The sequence below is a fragment of the Papilio polytes genome, unplaced genomic scaffold (genome assembly GCF_000836215.1).
Source record: "Papilio polytes unplaced genomic scaffold, Ppol_1.0 DF822067.1, whole genome shotgun sequence".
Classification (NCBI taxonomy): Eukaryota; Metazoa; Arthropoda; class Insecta; order Lepidoptera; family Papilionidae; genus Papilio; species Papilio polytes.
In genome coordinates, this window is record NW_013527137.1 from 8,824,166 (window position 1) to 8,843,247 (window position 19,082).

Below are 19,082 nucleotides of genomic sequence, written 5' to 3' on the forward strand. Positions count from 1 at the left end.
AAATTGTTTTCCTTCATCGGTTCATTCAAGTATTGGTTTTTTAATGTATTTCTTGCGAATGTTTTACAATTTTTGTCATTATTTAAAGGACTTTCAAACGTTCCAAGTTCAATTAATTTATCTTTAATCTTTAAGGTCATTTTTAAGTAAATCTTTACTCACGAGTACCTCAACTTTTTTTATTATGTTCCAGAAACTTGTGTAAAATGTAATGTAATTATAAATACAAAAAATATATATTTCTATTGACCTTTGAATTAGAGATATACCATTACTAATAATGATTTAAGCGACACGAAGATGCCGTCGCTAGGCACGTTCTGTGCACTCAAATTATTATCAGCGAATTCTGTTCCTTTTAGTTTTTAAAACCGCTTTAATAGATAAGTTATCAAGTTTCTATTTTTAACTGCAGTGTGGTCGTGTAAGTTTCTTTGTTTTGATATTATTAATGTGTTTTTGTTTTCGATCAATAAAATTTTGTGGAAAACGTGATGAAAAAAAAAATATTTTTCAATGTGTATTGCAGTTTTGTTGATCAAACTACAGTTCAAATGAAATTTGTTGATTCTTATAATCATCGAGGCAGATTTTCACAACCTTAATGTTTAGAATTTGTAGTATCTGCCTCTTAGTCAAGTTTAGACAAAAATAAATGTATAATTGTAAACGTATGTATGTATCTGTATAGAGGATACAGGATGTATATTTTTTCGGCTTCGGTGGTTACCGATACATTTTATATCACAATTCACGCTATAGTTCTTATTATAGCGTGTATAAGTAGTCGTATCGACAGGTCTTCAGTCTTCCTGGCATTTAACAGATCTTAAAATGCTTAGAACGCGCGCACGTTTGATTAAACTATCGCACAACTGTTTAGTCACACTACTCTTTTATTTGTGCAACTAAACAATTGAAGACTGCAAAACAATTGACAATCGCACAACAATTGTGCGATTGTTTAGTCACTGTGCGCTTGCTCTTATTGCTATTATAAATGTATTACTGATATCGTATTATCTTCAGCTTGAGATCTTTATACCTGTCTATGAACACATTTTAAAATTGTAGTTTTGTTACTACCACTGGTTGATATTTTTGTTGTCAACCTTCCCCGTCCATATAGTCCGATAGCCATAGTAATAAAAACTCCGTAATCATCGCAATAGTGAATGAACCAGCATATCAACGCGACTAGTTTTTATTTTTAGACGGGTACCTAAATGTCAAGGTTGAAAATTTTTGAAGCGAAATATTTTTTTTACAGCTAAGGATGGAATCGATATTTTTATTAAATTGCCTTCTTCTTGATAAGAAAAATGAAATAATAAAAAAGTGAAAAAATGAACTACACAAACATTTAATTAATTTCAAATACTTTGGTCCTCACTGTCCGCAATGACGACGAAGGTTTTATTTAAATGGTCGCCGAACTATACCACCGCATTAAGTTGAAACGTCTACGTCATTGCCGTGTATACCAAGCTTTAGACAGTTCAATTTGCTAACATCTAGCGCAATTTCATCGTTATTTAGACATTTGTGAGACATGCTTTTATTATTTGTCCCACTTACTTCGAAAATGTCATTAAGACCATTTTCTACTTCAATATCCTCTTTCTTTACTTGGTTTGCTTCATTTGTTGTTTCTTTAATAATTTCAGAATTTATTTCTACGTTTTTATCTATCGGCGTTTCTTTTACCTCTGCATCTTCTTTCTCTTTCTCGGCAAGTTCTTTCCTCTTCTGGGCGTTCCACCAAGGCATGAAACGTTGGAACATCACACGTGCTCTGTGCTGAGGCTTTAGCACCCAGGATACCGCCATTTCAACATCGGCTATTCTGTAATCAGCAAGAAACTTCAGCATATTTATGTTTCTTTGAAGTGAAATAACTTCATCATAAAAATTTATTGTTACATATTTATTTGAAATTCGGTATTTTCCATTAATAAATCCGTGACTAAATATTTACAAGTTGAATTTATAACATCACGTGCACCCGTATTGCTTAATCTATCAGAGTAAATAGTTATAGTTCGGTTAGGTCTTGGGAAATCCCAATCACATTTTGCCGATATATTTTTGTTATTCTATACATGACAACTTTGAGAGGGCGCACACCTTTGACCTAACTATCGCATATCTGTTGTGCGATTGTCTATTGTTTCGCAGCAAATTCAACTGTTAAACTAAAAATCGAGTAGTGTACTCACCTCATATTAGCTCTTAGGAATCAAATCGCTACTAAACAGTTGTGCGATAGTTATGTTTCAGATGTGCGCACGCCCTTATAACTCTTTGCACCTCAGGGTTGTATTCGGTACTAACCTTCGTTTGAACCTCTCGCGATCAAGAGCGTGCCGCTCCCAGTGGCCGGCCCGCGCCTGCCGCGCTGCGAACGCCCAAACTCTCATCACGTGCACCTTGGGTGGGTTCGGCGAGAACCGTACCTATGGCGGAAAGATTTCTTAGGGCGGCATGCCACTGGACAAATTTCTTGTCCAACAACCATATCCAATATTTGTTCAAACATTTGCCAAAAGTTCCATCTTAGCACTATTAAATATTTGATCAAATCTTGGATAAGGTTGGACAAGAAATTTGGCCAGCGGCATGCCGCTGGAAGAAATTCTTCGACTTCGGCTTTTTATCTTGTTCCCTATAAAAGGTTTGTACAATTTTTTATACATCTCTGTATAGGAAAGTTTTACATATAATTTACATTTCTAACTCTTAGCCATCATACATGAAGTCACACAATCCATCCATACTTTTTTTACCAATATAGTCATCCACATTCAATCATATTACTGTCTGGTTCATTATCACTTCGCAAAATACCACTAAATAATTTAACCTTAAAAAATAATAAATAAGTACTACTAATAGTGTTTAATTTGTTAATGAAGTTACACAAACGTTATAGTTTCAAAGTAAATTTTGGTGTAGAATAAATACGTGAGGTCAACACAGTTGCAGTATGTTGAAACACAAAACATTGCAACAGTACATTCAATATTTATAATTACTATAAATTAACAATAACCAATAAACATTATCTATACATTTGTGTGTCAACTGACAAAGAAGTACAAATATTTCAGGGGAACTTAATAATTAATTAATTAAATTGAAACGAAACCTTGCAAACCTTTAAAAATAATTGCAAAAGAGTTTCAATTAATTCTGACAATACTCCCAACCAAATTAATAAGGTTTTTAGTTATTTTTTTTGTCTACCTACATAAATTTTAGATACATTCTAGTGCAATGAATAAGGTTGGGCATTGAAAAATCTAGTAAGGTGTTATGGCCTAGACCTCACCTACATCAAATCAATGACACCATCCTGGAGTTCCTAATCACGCAAGAATTCGTGTAGAGATAGCTAATGAGCGGTCAACATGCACAACTGTGACATTGATCAAGGTCATGGACTGATTGAGGTCAATTAGGTACATATTATGAATAACAATACAAATGTGTTGTTTACCAATTAAAATAATAACAATGACATACATATTACGATTTAGAGTCAATCAACATAACATTCGTATGTAACACGAATGGCTAAGATACGAAATGAGTATATTAAAGGAAGTTTGAGAGTAGCCCCAGTAGTAGAGAAGGTAAGGAGTAATAGGTTAACATGGTATGGGCATGTTATGAGGAGGGATGAATCACATGTTACAAAGAACGTTAGTTATGAGTGTGGAAGGGTACATCGACAGAGGTAGACCTAGAAAGAGATGGATGGATTGCGTAAAAGGTGACATGATCAAAAAGTGAGTGATAATGATGACCAACATAACATTCGTGTTTAGTTTGCAAACTAATGTTTTTTTTTGTCAAAGATCAAGTCGTGAATGTATTGTTATATGTTAGTACTAAATAGTACTAAAATATTTCAAATATGGCTAATTAAATTTGGCTATAGACGTGTCAATACATGATCAACTCATTGTCACCGTCATTTTTTTGTAATACAAATAGCAAGAAAGAAATTATCAGTTTGAAAATTTTATTTGATGTTTCCAAAAAGCCCTCGGACACTTTCCTATAATTTAGATGTAATTGTAAAATGTTCTATTAGAATATATAAATTATAGTGTCCATCACATTAAAAAAAAAATTATCCACGATGACAAAAAAGGAAAAAAAAACCTACCGGTGTTTACCGCTAATAAAAAAATAATAATACAGGTAATGAAAATAGATCTTAAAAGAATAATAATAAAACAAAGCGCCGTCTAACAATACTCTATTTATTAGATGAAGTAAAACAATTATTTACCCACAGCACAATCAGCTATTAAAATTGTAACAACATTCCGACATTCCGACACAATCAGTTGCGTCAGCCGTTAAAGAAATGGTGTATTCATTGCTTTATTTATTACAAAACAACTAGAGCCATTGGTTCGAAAACATAGTAGGGGGCTCCTACGTTCGCTACTTTAAGTTCAAAACTTTCACTAAGACCGGTTCCCTAAGAGAGATATAATCTCGGGAGAAAAATCTATTTTCCATTACTCTTGTATATCTGAAGACTTGAATGTTTTACTACTCATGAGGTGAATAGAATGGGATCAAAATGACGTCACAACGTTGTCATTGTACAGTGTACAAAAAAGCACTTCACTATAACATCAACAAGACTAAATTTTTTGTCTACGTGACGTCACAGTGGTTTTCCACGAACTTTACTCCACTGTCTTGTCTTGTGAAATGGTCAGTCACAAGTCGGAACGGCCCTGAGACAATTTATACGTGGCGGATGACTCATAATTGTGACGTCACTATATCCTCTGAATCATTACAGTACGCATGCCCCCGATTAAAGTATAAACAGAATTGTTTATGTTCGTTGACCTTTACAAGGAAACAATGGAGATGAGCAAAAAAATACAATAAATTCCGCTGAACCAATCAATTGCGCTCAGATAAGATACGGTCTTACTATCTGGGAAATTAATATTAGATAGTAAAGTGTTGCGAAATGTTTTAAAAGTACCATATTTGAGTATTCATGCCGGTAAACCAATATGATGAATAAAGGAAATTCTTTAGTCATTTCCTTCAATAGATATTTCAAATGATAAACACCTCGAATATTGTTAATCAATTTAGAACTTTACTATGCACTACATACTGGTGAATTCTAATCGTAATATTTAATCAAAATTTTAGTAATCATGTGTAGTTAAAATATGTTGTAACATTACATACAAAATTAAGATATTGACATCTCTTTTATTCCCATTAAAGTAAGGGAGAAAAGACATGTTTTGTACAGGTGTCGGGAAACCCATAGTAAGTGTCACATCCCAAAGACATTCAACATTACAATAGACGGGATATTGCGAAGCACCATTACACTGATACAATGTCTTTTGACAGAGCAGACGTGGCGTCCTTTTATCTATTCAAAAACAGGGAGAGATTATGCTGCAAAATTTGAAGGAAAGTGTTCGGAATGTCCACTCTACTAATTTAATCTCTTTGAAACACCTAAGTAAATGAAGCTTCCTGTAACAATTCCTGGATTTGTTTAGTATCTAATATGTTGTGATCTCCCCTTTTGAACAATTATAAAGTTCTATAATATCGTATTTCCTCTATTTTTCATTCGAATACGACGTATATTATTATAAACATGATAAATAATTTTTTATGCACATTTATTACTTTATTTCACATAAATATGCAATTAAATAGCTATATTAATATTGGCTTGAATTTTCTACGATGCTTTTTCATTAGTTAATTATGTTAAATCTTTATTTTAAGATGCCAGCTCTATATTCTGCATCATAAATCCTCTTTGTCTAAGACAGAATAGTTTGTCTTAATTAAAACTTTTAATGTAACGTAGTTACAAATTAAATGTCACTACGACAGTAATAAATTGATCAAATGAATTATAATACAAAAGATTATTTTAGTTGTTGAGGATGTCCATTGTTTAATGTACCAATTATAATCTTTGCTACAGAATGATTGGTACTATGTATCGAGTGTAGACATATCACTATCTCTTTTTTGTCAATAAGAATGAAAGGGATAACTGTCAGTTACAAACAATGCTTAATCTTATGCAAGTAATTCTGGCTACTTCATATGGTTACTAACAAAGAAATTGGATGAAAAAAAAATTAAAAAACAGTAAAAAGCTTATTCCTGATGCAAACAAATAAACAATAGTTCTGCACTCTTCTACCAAAGAGAATGTCCTCGTCTTTAACGTTATATAAATGAGCTAAGGTCGATACCGTGTCGGCCAAGAGTCGATGGAAATCAGCAAGTCATTATTAATCATTAAAAGCTGATGCAACATGAAAATTTATGCTTAATTATGAAAAAACCTAATTCTAATAATGGTTAGGCTTTAGCTAAGTAACAGAGTTCAGTTTTAGAGTTAATAATAAACTACACTTTGTTTTAAATCTTTCTCTAACTAATAATATAAATGTGACTGTTTAGATGGATGGATGTTTGTTATAGTTTGTAGCCTAAACGGCTTAATGGATCTAGATGAAATTTGGCATAGATCTAGAAGAACACATAGGCTACTAACTTTTGTTTTTTTTAATCCCACGCGGACGTAGTCGCGGGCGAAAGCTAGTACCCAAAAATTGTAATCTTGTGACATACGACGATCAAATTATGACATCACAGAATAGCAGAACTACATTTGTACAATATATACAGATATTCTTATATATATCTGTATATATTGTACAAATATATACAGATATATATAAGAAGTGATATAAGATATAAGTGATATACGTCATCACATAGCTAAGATTAATTCCACATTACACTTTTACGTTCGTTAAAGCATTGTGTTGGTGAAAGTACTTTAGTAATGTATCTCTTATTTTTTCTGTAACAACTGAGAACAATATGCTTTTTAGCGTTTTGGCGGTGGAAATCAACGATATTGCGACGTAAACACACGTTATCAAGTAGTCACCCTTGAACGAAACATGTTGAAACTGACCGACAAGTAAATGCAATGCGTCTTGTTTAGTAAAATATAGCACGCACGAGACATTCTCGCAAGATATGGATTAAGTCAAATGAATTACTCAATTAAAGGGAGAATGAAAAACTAGAAGATCGTTTTGTGCTCTAAACCCGTAACTATATTAACCATATTTAAATGACAAAGTGTTTTTTACTAAAACTACGATATCCGTATTTAAGTTTGAGAACCAACTCTACTAGTATCACGTTATATTGCCGTCTAATTTACGTTTAGATTTTTTTTATGTGAAAATAAAGATTTTTTCAAAACCCGAGGACAAAATTGTTATCATTTCGTAAATATCTCTGCTATTCTCGGATCAAAACATCTTTGAATCTCTTTTGTAAATTATGCTGTTTACATAGCAGGGATCGCCAACAATGGCACAGTGAATATTTGTTTTTGTTTGCGATTTCACTGCGATCATTGTTCTCAATCAATTTCATTATCAACATTTTACAATAACTTTAGATTTCGACACATTTTTGTCCCTTTTTTTGAAGGAGGATAATAGATCACGATTTATACACAAGTGTTACACAGTGGAAACCTACTGTTAGATCAGTTATTTCTAAACGACGCCATCAAATAACGTAGGTGGTGAATGCGCATTCACGCGCCACAATTAATTATACATCAGACTTTAGAAACTAAAGAAAAATTAAAAAAAAACGTTGCAAAATCACCTAAAACACTTCTAAAATTGGTATTACATCATATTATATTTCGCGTTTTACGTTTAAAGTTTATCAATAGAGTATAATCCAGTATGTAGGAACAAAATGATAAACTTATCGCGTACGTTACACAAAAATGGCCGACCAATGAAGGGGAAATATGAACTTGTCCCTGGTCAGGAAATTACATCAAACTGTTTCAAGCTACTATTATTATGACAAATACGACTGTATAACTCTAGTAATAAGGTGGAAAACTCAATGAAGTGGTGATTTTATTTGACAAGGTAAAGCAAATGAAGTAAACAAGTTGTAAAACCTTCATTACAAACGGTTTTAATGAATAAATTCTACGATTTTGTATAACCATCAGTTTTCATTGCCAAAACATCTTTATAGTAACATGTCCTGCTCATTGTCTTCGAAATAAACAAAGATAGCACTATGTATCTTGAAAGGGTCCTTGACTCATTTGATTTCGTCGTATTTTCTTTCATATAAGTTACATCATGTTAAGAATTTTAAGATGAGTAATACTTATTTGTTTACATAAACTTTGTGATATATAGAACATAGAATACCATAACAAAAACATTGTTATTTATTTGAATTGAAATAAATAAATAAATAAATATGTAAGATTAATTTACTTTCATTAAATAATAATAAACTTACTAAAATAATTTATACAACAGAACCACAAAAAAACATATACAGACTTACAAATAAATATAGTATTAAGTTAAACTTAGGAATAAACTGAGTATAAGCAAATATTAGTACAAATTTTGCTTATACTCAAGTTATTGCTAAGTTTAACTTTATACTACATTTATTTGTAAGGCTGATACAGTTCATATTTAAATTGATAAGTTATTGTGCATAACTGTTGCGTTGCAATTGTTAGATTTAACCGAAAACCTTGTTAGTCATGTTTAATAAGTACCCCAATTTATGACAAAATATTAGAGACAAGTTAATGTTGTTTGTGATCGTAAATGTCACACACTTCAATCATCAAATGACAATTTTGTTAAAAAATAAGTAACTGTTTAGTGCCTAGAAGTGTAAAAATATTTAGGAGCAATAATGTTTGTATTTTTTTAATAAATCTCAAGATTTTTATGAATAAGAACATCTTATATGTTTATTTTATTTGATAGAGTAAATTGGTACTTACAGTTTTACATTGTTTTTTCTTCTCCAACTTTCTCCTTTCATCAATGAGTAGACCTCTTGGTTTTGTTTCATCACATGTCCTATCTTCACATTGTATTAATTCTTGGCTGTTTTGTATTTCTTGTACAAATAATGCTGCACAGTCCACTTCATCCGCTTCAATATACAAAGAATCGTCCGTCAAATCACCTATAGTCCGTGACAATGTATGAGACAGCTTACATGTAGGTTTGTAATCACATCCAGAATCACTTTCGGAGTCTGAATCTGATGTGTCTGACTCTGAAGTATCAATGAAGTCGTATCCAGTAACATTTAATTCATCACCGAAGACATCGTTGGAGGAGTAACAACTGTCAGGTGTTTCATCAAAAACAATAAATGAGTCCTCGGATTCACACTCTGATGGTATTCGCCCTCTACCCAAATTGGGGTTATCGGTGAACACAATTTGAAAGGAATCATCACTTTCAGCGGAGGTTGAATAAAACCTTCCAGTGACTTCATCAAAGTAATTGCATGGATTTAGATATTCTGAAGTGGTTGAACTTTGGCTATCAGATAAGGCACCTTCCAAATCCTCTTTAATATCTTCTGCAATATCTTCTGAGCATGAAATTTGAGATGGACTTTTAGCGGTATTTTGAACATTAACCCCTGTTTTTGATTCATATTTTGTATTGCATGGTATTGAAATAGGTTCACTTTGCTCTTTACAATTATTGCTTTTTTTAATTTCAGGTGATTTTAAACTGTCATTATTAGTTTTAACTTTTCCCCTATCTTGCAGAAGTAATTTCAATTTATTAATTTTATCTTCACATGATAAGACAACATTTGAATTTTTCTCACTAGTTTTATTCAATCCAATTTCTTTATATGTTTCAATTTCATTTTTTATATCAGGTAATGTGTTAGTTATTTCCATACTTTCAGTAAGAGGCATATATTCAGTCTTGTCTCTAGGTGCATCGGATACCAATTGTTGTGATTGTTCATTACTAAATGGACCATAGTATTCAAAGTAGCTGTTGTCGGGAAGGCTTTCAAAATCTTCATGTGTAAAGGCATCTTCAAAACAATCCTCAGCGGGACTCTGCTCTACAAATACCTGAGTATCTGCTGTACATAATCCCGGCTGACATTGAGTTGGCTGTTGATTAGCAAAGAGGAAACATACCTGATTAAGTTTCTCCTCACAATCTGCAGCATTCATTCCACAGTTTGAATTAATATTAAAACTGTTTGTATTATTTGAGTCATTTGTACTGACAGTAGTTTTGTGTGCCCGTCCATTTTTATTTAGATCCTCAGGCTTGGCTTGCTGCCAAGCTTGGAGAGAGGGCGCCATCTCATCGAAATTTTGATCGTAGCATTCGTAATAGTCGGAAGAGTCTGACCGCCTTTGAAACATAGCACCAGATACAAAACTAAAGACACCTGAAAGGAAGTTTGTTACGATGCTCAAGGATGGGTATGATTCTGTTCTATGTTCCGCCCGGTTTGGGGCATCCCTCTTTTCGTTCGGTTTCATGTTTCCTTCTGTAGACGTCATGTTTGTTTTTGCTTTTTCTTCTCCAGTTATAAAAGAGTCCGCCAAATTTTTCTTCAAAGGATCCGGTATGAGATGAAGGTTGTCTATATACAAGTTGTCCCCGAACGTATTTTTCATATCTAATTTCATTTTTGTTGCGTCTGATGAATAATTGGTGACGGAATGAAACGGAAGAAACCCACCGAAGTGGAATCGGTTGCGTTTATTACGCATATCGCTCATATAAAAATTATTCATTTTTCAGTTTATGCACACCAACTTAGTCTTAATATTAAACCATTATCACTCACACTAATTTATTAACGTTAAAATTAAACCACTTCACAGAATGTGGAGTAGGCTTTTGGACAAGTCTACAACACTTTATACACTTCAAAGGCCGTAAGGGGTTCCAGTAACCAGAGTCGTCGTTAATTGATATCACGTTATTGTCAGTACACTTTGTATCACCACAAGTAAAACTGTTAGTAATGTCAGGATAACTGGCAATAAACTCTTTTTGGGAAAATAAATTGGTAATTTGCTCCATTATGCTTGAAATACTCAAAAACACGTCTTTATAGCTCAGCCATTTTGTATAAATTCATTTTTCCTTCCTTTAGTTTATGACATGTTGTCGTAATTTTGTTGCCATATCTTGATTTTAATTTCATTCCATAGGCTAAGAATATTCGGTTCGAATCGCTAAACATCGACAAGAAAATCGAATTAAAATGGGACCGATTCGGAATTTGATAACATTATCTTTTTTAATTCTTCCAACTTTAAAAGTTTTAAATTAGTATTTTAAGCATAACGTTTTGAAAGAATAATTGCCTACTATCTTTATTTCTATATAAGTTTGGGTATAAGTGTGTATAAAAAGTAGTAATCATATTATCTTTGAAGCACAGTACGCAACATTGTAACTTTGCATGCAGTGTATGGCACCTCAACGACATAAACATTTTAATACTAAAATTAATTCAATAAGAAGCGTTCCAATTATATTATTCAACAAACATTTCTGTTTTTATTCTGTAAACACACATACGACGTGTTTATTAGAGTTATAGACTGACCAGAAATATAAAAAAACTATCTATGTTGTGAAAAATATCGCACTAATTTCTTTGTGCACATGGGCAAATATTGTAACTCAGAAGTGATTGAAGAGTCTTCACGGCAGGATTTTTTAAATTGTTGGTGATGTCATGCCACAATACTTCTCAATAGATAGATGAAATTTGAATTGGATGTATGTATTTTATAATATAAATGAAAACTTCGATATTCCTTCTTATGGTTTATTTTCCGTGCGACAGAAGTATAATTTTTAAAACACTTGCGTGTGTCTGCCCGCACGACCGAAACATAGGCAAGAATTTTATCATACTCAATGGGAGATGAAAAAAAAACCTGGTTTAGTGTTATTTTTCCTTTATTATTCCTTAAAAAAAAACAAAAGTATTTTATTTAATGTCCTTTGAGGAAGTTTATTTGATGAATTAAAATGTACAAAAATATTCCATAATCTTGATACCAAATCATTAAAAATATACAATGAATTACTTAATGTTTTTATTATTATTTTATTCGTTCGAAATATATGATTTCTCTCCTTCCAGCCAGCTTCTTAAGGAATTGTCGATTGAAGCAACGTAGGCAGTCATCGCCGGAATCCGCGAGTACAAGAACCAAAGGAAGAGTCCGATGAGGATTATTTTAAACACGATGTCCACCACGTAACGTCTGCAAAACATTTAAATTGGTTATATTATTTTTTTAATTTCAAAGTAAATAGTACAATTCAATGAATTGTTTTAGATTATACATTTTCTATGGACTGTGGGTTTTAAAAAGATATTTTATTTTGCTTATAATGCAAATCTTATACTTTTCCTTACACTTTTTGAAGCGCCTGTAGTAATATGTCTGCAAATTTGACTTAGTGGTATGATTTGCATTTTTATAAGTGAAGAATAAACTTAAAAACTACTCAGCCGATTTTTTAAATTCTTTTACCATTATCACTGAGTAATAGAGACTTTTTTTTTATTTAACCGCCATTATTAATAAAGGAAAGACTTCTTGCATGTAATATTAACTTACATGTTGTTCAATTTTCTAGCACGCGGTAAATTGTTAGGATCCTCTTTGAGAACATAGTGTCTGGCGCCGAGAACGTAATCTTTCAAATATTCCTGTTCATCTAAAGCGCTGATGTCAGTATAAAATATGTCATCCTCTTCTTTGCTTATCCTTTTTTGTAAGGATAAGAAGTTGGTGTTCTTGAAATACCACTCCTTTGTCGTATAGTACTGGAGGACACTGAGACCATGGCTGATACGTTTTTGAACGTTTACCATGCTAAAAAATAAATTTAATTGGTTTAAAGTGCAATATACCAAAAACATCTAACATTTTTTTTAATATAGACGGAGAGAGGGTGACTGGCAAGTTTTAGATGAAGATGTGATGAAAGGAGTTAGAAAGGAAACTACATTAGTACAATTTGGGATTCAAACACGGAAAGGAAAGAGAGGGAAAGAAATTTAAGTTTATGTTAAAGAAAAAAGTTTAAAGTAAGATACACACAAGAACAACCACAAAAGTACTTACAATGTTTTCTTTCCCAGTAGAAACAGCAGAGCATCAACAAGATAAGCTGGCAGGAGATGTGTAAATATGAGGTATAACTGATGCGTCAGCCAGTACGACCTGATGTTGCCGCCTACATACCACAGCGCCAAGGTGTAAGGATATATGGTAACCCATTTTTTACCTATAAGTAATTTATTTAAATTATTAGAGATTGTAACATTTATTTTATTAATTAAGTAACGAGCAGTTCTCCAAATATTATTATTTAGTTTAGCAAAAACGTTTGTAATTTTTATAATACCTATTTCAATAATTTGTCCCCAAGTAATCTTCTTTATACCGGACAGCGTTATGTTATAAATACGCATTTCTTTAGACCTGAAATTAAAAAAATAATTGTTAAGTAGAATGCGTGCGCACTGTTCTAGGGGTGACTGTTTTCTGTTTAGAATATTCTACTGTAGTTATTTATCTTTAAAATATTTTACCTGTCAATAGCAGTCGCGTAAGCAATCAATATGCATCCGTTTGTGACGACGTCGACGGGTATGGCGTCCGCATGGTAGGAAGGTTCGCAGTGCATTGTGCGAATTACTCCTGGTAGATAAATTATAGAGTTACATATTATCTATTACAAGACCCGTTTTAATAAAATTGGGCGCCTGAATGTGAAATCAGTCCGCGCCTTTAAAATTAGTAAGATCATTGACTGGCGCCCTCTAGAGCCCGGCGCCCCCAACTCTGGTTTAATACAATCCTGTCTGTTATTCTTAAAGGTCATTTTGAGTTGAACACACTGTACAAAAGTGTATTGTTAAGTGTATTGTTTTTGAATACAACATATTTTTGTACATGTGTGTTGCCAGTAATTTGGTTTGGTTAATTTGATCCATAAATTAAATATGTTTTTACACTACATACCCTTTCCACTTCCAATAAGAAGTCCAGTAGGTCCATTCTTATTGTCTACCCAACCGGGCATTGGTTCTTTCCATGAAGAAGTTACTGTAATAAAAGAAGATTTCATCTATTAATTTAACAATTTTATAGTTTGTTTACTACACAAAGTTATAGGAAATATTAGACAATTAAAAAAATGTACGTTATTTACTTCACTTACCAATAGATGGCCTGCCGATAGCGATTGGAAATTTCGATTGATATTCGGCGACTAAATTCTCGGTTATCGCTTTAGTGTAGGAATATGTATTTGGTTCCGAAACAATCAGCCTGTACAAAAAAAAAATAGAATATTAGCGAATACCCAACAATTTAAAAGGGCCTACCTAGCCTTAGAGCTCTAAGTAAACGATTGTTTTTTGTTTTAATTAGTCAAGAATTGACATACTTGGGTTCTAAGTAATTGAGCATGTCGTTGTCCATCCACTCTATGATGTCCATGACACGCCGCGGGCTGTGCATGGCGGGGTACAGCTTCTCCTCCAGCTCGGGCAGCTCGCAGCGACAGTATGCCGTCGATAGATGCACGAACGCCTGATATTTTATAATAGCAATATAAAATTATAGAGAAAATTTCGCGTAATAAGATATTATCAGCCTTGTCCCTACGGAGTGTCAACACAGTATACGCAGCTCTTCCATACATCTCTATTAGTCGGCATATCTGAATTCAATTTCTTAAGCACATCCTGTTAGACGGAATCATGTAAAATCTTACCTCTAGATTCTCCATGGTCTCGGCTAATTCCAAAACACGCAGAGTCCCTGTGGTGTTCAGGTTAACGGCATCCTTTAATTTTTGATCAAATCTAAAATAAATAATAACACTAGAATATCGTCTTGGTTATCTTGTTCGTTTCGTGTATACTTTAGAGATTTTATTTGATTACCTGACGCAAGCAGCACTATGAAACACAATATTACAGTTTTTCTGCAACTCCTGCCTATCGTCATTTGAGAGACCAAGCTCGTCTTCGAGTATGTCGCCGGCTACAAGTTTCAGCTTATTGAATACCTCAGGCTGTTTCGCTCTCAAATTCTCGAAACACTAAAAATGATATTTATAAAGTTAAAAGCAATAAGCATCACGAATGCAAGATATAGTGCAAATGTTACATTGATAACTACACCCATATTAAATAAAAAATTGCAAGCATCAAAAACTATTTGTGAAAGGAATGAAGCGATCACTCGGACGCCAATACCATTCGTCATTCGACTTTGACCTATCTATCTATACTTCTATACTATTATAATAAAGAGTAAACACACACTTCTTTATTGCCTAAGATGTCAGCAATTACAGCATATTTTTGAATAATTCTTTATTTAATAATAAGCCCTACACTTACGTCACGCTTTAGGCTATATATTTTCATGCCATTAAACTAAAGTAAATATTTTAGATAAAAATCCTTATGTGGGAAAGAGACCATAAGTTACTGCCAACATCAAGGAAGCAATTGTCATTTGTGCATTTGAATTTTGACACTTCATGCGGATGAAGCCGCACTGGAACAGCTAGTATCCTAATACAAGCTTTGTTTCACTTTTACCTTATTATTGCATAGTTCTTTCAATCTATCTTCGCTGCTCACTCCCTTTTTCTGTCTCAACAATAAATATATCTTACTGACGCCGCCACAACTTCTCAAAAGCTTCTCCACTAGTACCTGGAAATATTTACAATAAGTGTATAGACTCCATCGTTCTATAAAATTAGTACTTGTAGTTAGCCGCTAATTCTACTAAGAGTCTGTCCAACCACTAGCCGATAGAACCTTATAAAGCCTAAAATGACACCACTATCAGATAAGAGAACAAAATCCATCACATATTTATACGGTAGATTGTTATCAGACAAATTACAATTTAGTGGGACAGGCCCTAAATGTCCTACTTATTAGCGCCACTGTCATTTTGTATATAAGTCGCATTTGCGCGACTGAATATAGAACATGACTCGCATTTCGTCAACACATTAAATCGGTGACGTATAAGTTGAACATTAATCAAATATATGTTAGCAAAATAAAGACACCTAATTTAACGGTTTGTACAAAAATAACCTACAAACATATTTGGTTAACAAATTTTTAATGACATGCATTTTAAATAATTTTACAGAAAGTATAAAGCTTGTTTGAAAGGTTAAATAGTTACTCTAAAATCTGCTAACTGTAGTCGATGACTTGATTTTAAATTGTATTTACACGAACACGTATTATTTAAAAAATCATTAACTTACCTTGCCCACAAATCCAGTGGCTCCTGTTATTAAAATAGATTTTCCGGTATAAAAGTCAGCGACTGACGGCTGCATGTTGTTTTCTTCAGATTCTGTAAAGAAAATTGTTCAATATTCATCATCAACATTACATAAATCTTATAGCCTGTACCACCACTGGCTGATAGAGGCTCAGATAGCCTAAAAATGACGTCACTGTCAGATAAGGTAACAAAATTGGATTGTTGTCAGACAATTTACAATTTGGTGGACAGGCCCTTTATAGTGTAAATGTTATCGGTAATTACGGATTAAAATAATACTAATATCTAGCTAGGAGATAGTTTAAATTCATAGGTTAGAACACGCGGATGAACATTTTTAGAAATAGGGTGTAATGTGAAAATTATTTATGTACAAAAATAGAATTTAGAATATAACTGTAACTATCATAGAATATTTTCGAGACAGTATACGTAACTTTATTGTCAAATTTCGTATTAGATTTATACAACGGGCATTTACACCGACAACTACTGTTTCACAAATTTTCGTGTTAAGCCTCTTGTTGTTTAGTTACAAACAATATTATGTTGGTATATTTCACTCTAATAATGCAAAGTTATCTTCCATTTCAACTGTTTTATTATCTTTAATTTCCATCGTAATTAAATTGACCATTAAAATATGCGAAAGTGTATAAACAACCTAGTTATCGTACGAGTGCGCAACCTTTACCAATATTTGACATGTAATTGCAGGACATTGCTGTATTTATCATATCATTATACAATGCGCAATTTACAACGCAACGCAACTAGCTTTGTGGTTCAAATGGATCAATGTATTAAAAAAGGAAAACTGATTACATGTCGGGTTACACATAATTTTTACGGTGTGCGATCAAGCGCGATCAATCTATACAGTTAGTAAAAATGTATTTCTATGTAATCTATACATACATATAATAAAATTGGATAGTCTGTTTGTACTATCAAAAGAAAAATTCCAGATTGCGGGACGAAAATGGCTTAACGCGTGGTCCAAATTTGCGCAAACTAAGTTTGTGGGCGACAGCTTACTTGTGGGTGACAGCATTTTCATGCACACGATATATTATTTTTAAAATTCTTGTCTATCTGGAATTATTCGAAATAGCCGATATTAACGGGATTTTAATGGAAGTTAATAGATGCAGGAGTAACAAGTTCTAACTTTTAACAATACTATTGATGCGTAGGCTTAAAATGTTTGCAAACCTTTAACTTCAAAGAAATAAAATAAATTTCGCTATTTTATTTGTTTTTATTGACCTGTGACTTATTTAACGTACAGAGGGCTTATTGCGAATATTCATGAAAACGTTTTCGTAACGTCATCGACAATATTTGTATAGGTTTTTGCAGCCTACCGGGAGTAAAGTACTCCAACAAATGACATATAATGTCTATAACATTACGAATACTTTCTCGCAACTGGCAAATATTCGAGATAGCCCTTAAATATTTGGACTGCTTAGGGTTTATTAAAACCTGAACTTACTTATTTACATACAATGGAAATGGAAATGCCTATTATTGTCATTCGAAACTGTTATATATGTAAGAAGGGACATTTTTAATTAATAATTTTAACTTAATATAAAAAGACAACTCAATAGCTGTATTGGATTGTTAATAGAAATATTAACAAATCTAGCAAATAAAAAAGTGTATGTCACTTTTTTTTATAGCAAAAACATCGTTTAACAGAATTTTAACTGATATTTCTTTATCGTGGGGAAATGCCTAACCCACGCTTACCACTCAAGGGCTAACAAAGATAAGGGCTTGTACCGACTAAAACAGTCGTTGGCGACGTTGTATTTTCACAAAATTGCAAAATAATCTTGATATTTAGTTTTTAAATTGTTGGATTTTCTGCATTAATTACGCTGACTCCATGTTTCATTAAAACGATAATACTAGAAAGGATTAGTGTTATATTTGTTGACTAACCTTATTCTTATTGAAGTGTGAAGTGCGCTGTACGACGAAGTGGTCACGAATGCTTACTGAAATATACTGAACGTGGATGTAACTTTATTAAATTATTCATTGTAGTTACGAACTGGTCAGGGCTGCTTACTTGGTCATTATACAGTCCTTAGTTGATGATTATTAATATATACTAATGATTCACAAATGGTAATAAACCAAATTTTTATTATCCCATTAGTAGTTTATCAGAAGCGGTGACTTGTTTTAATTACTACACTTAGTGACTTTAATTCGACTAAAAGAGGAAAGTTAAATAAAATCTAAACTAAGGGATAGTTTGAGTAACCATTAAACGACTTTCAATGCGCTGTGTATACGAGTAAAATGGTGGTATCAGCAACGTAAACACGGTTTTTATTTTGTCTTAAAAAAACTTATATTTTTTGTATAATCTAAAGTATGTTATGCGGTATGGGAAAAATTGTTTATGTCCAGTATTTAGTTTTCATTCAAGTGAGGTCATTGAAGTTTCTGTAACTGTTGTTATGTACTCAGACTCTAGGGACTCTCAGTAAAAACGGTTTTAACGATGGCAGTATGACTATTGAAGTTACACTTGTTCAAAATTGTTTGTGGCAACCCTAATAAATACCAATATGTGATCAAACAAGCAACACTGACGGATATCGCATTATAATTGAAGAAAATAGTATCTCGTAACGGTACCATGGTATTCATAAAACTATTTTGGAACTTTAGCATTGTAACTTTTACATTTAGGAAGCACAATGGCAATTGAAGAGTCCTTTATGGTATCATCCAATATCATATTAAATCTATCCTTAAAGACGCTAGTTATATTATAGAACTCTTATTTGTTTTA

General features: G+C 32.7%; 2 protein-coding genes across 2 annotated transcripts; both read right to left on the minus strand.

Moving 5' to 3' along the window:
- Positions 1 to 483: 483 nt before the first annotated feature.
- Positions 484 to 11,039, minus strand: LOC106107195. Its single transcript, XM_013287937.1, has 3 exons — positions 8,897 to 11,039; positions 2,335 to 2,456; positions 484 to 1,846 (listed from the first exon to the last, which is right to left on the minus strand). The coding sequence occupies exons 1-3, from the start codon at positions 10,685 to 10,687 to the stop codon at positions 1,450 to 1,452; spliced, it is 2,310 nt and encodes a 769-aa protein (XP_013143391.1). The 5' UTR covers positions 10,688 to 11,039; the 3' UTR covers positions 484 to 1,449.
- Positions 11,040 to 11,852: 813 nt separating this feature from the next.
- Positions 11,853 to 18,342, minus strand: LOC106107152 (fatty acyl-CoA reductase 1-like). The gene is made up of 13 exons (XM_013287866.1): positions 18,218 to 18,342; positions 16,242 to 16,333; positions 15,550 to 15,666; positions 14,884 to 15,041; positions 14,712 to 14,802; positions 14,382 to 14,527; positions 14,154 to 14,263; positions 13,955 to 14,038; positions 13,522 to 13,630; positions 13,335 to 13,411; positions 13,052 to 13,214; positions 12,542 to 12,799; positions 11,853 to 12,181 (listed from the first exon to the last, which is right to left on the minus strand). Exons 2-13 carry the CDS (start codon positions 16,314 to 16,316, stop codon positions 12,022 to 12,024), a joined length of 1,548 nt encoding a protein of 515 aa, XP_013143320.1. The 5' UTR covers positions 16,317 to 16,333; positions 18,218 to 18,342; the 3' UTR covers positions 11,853 to 12,021.
- Between the last annotated feature and the right edge of the window lie 740 nt (positions 18,343 to 19,082).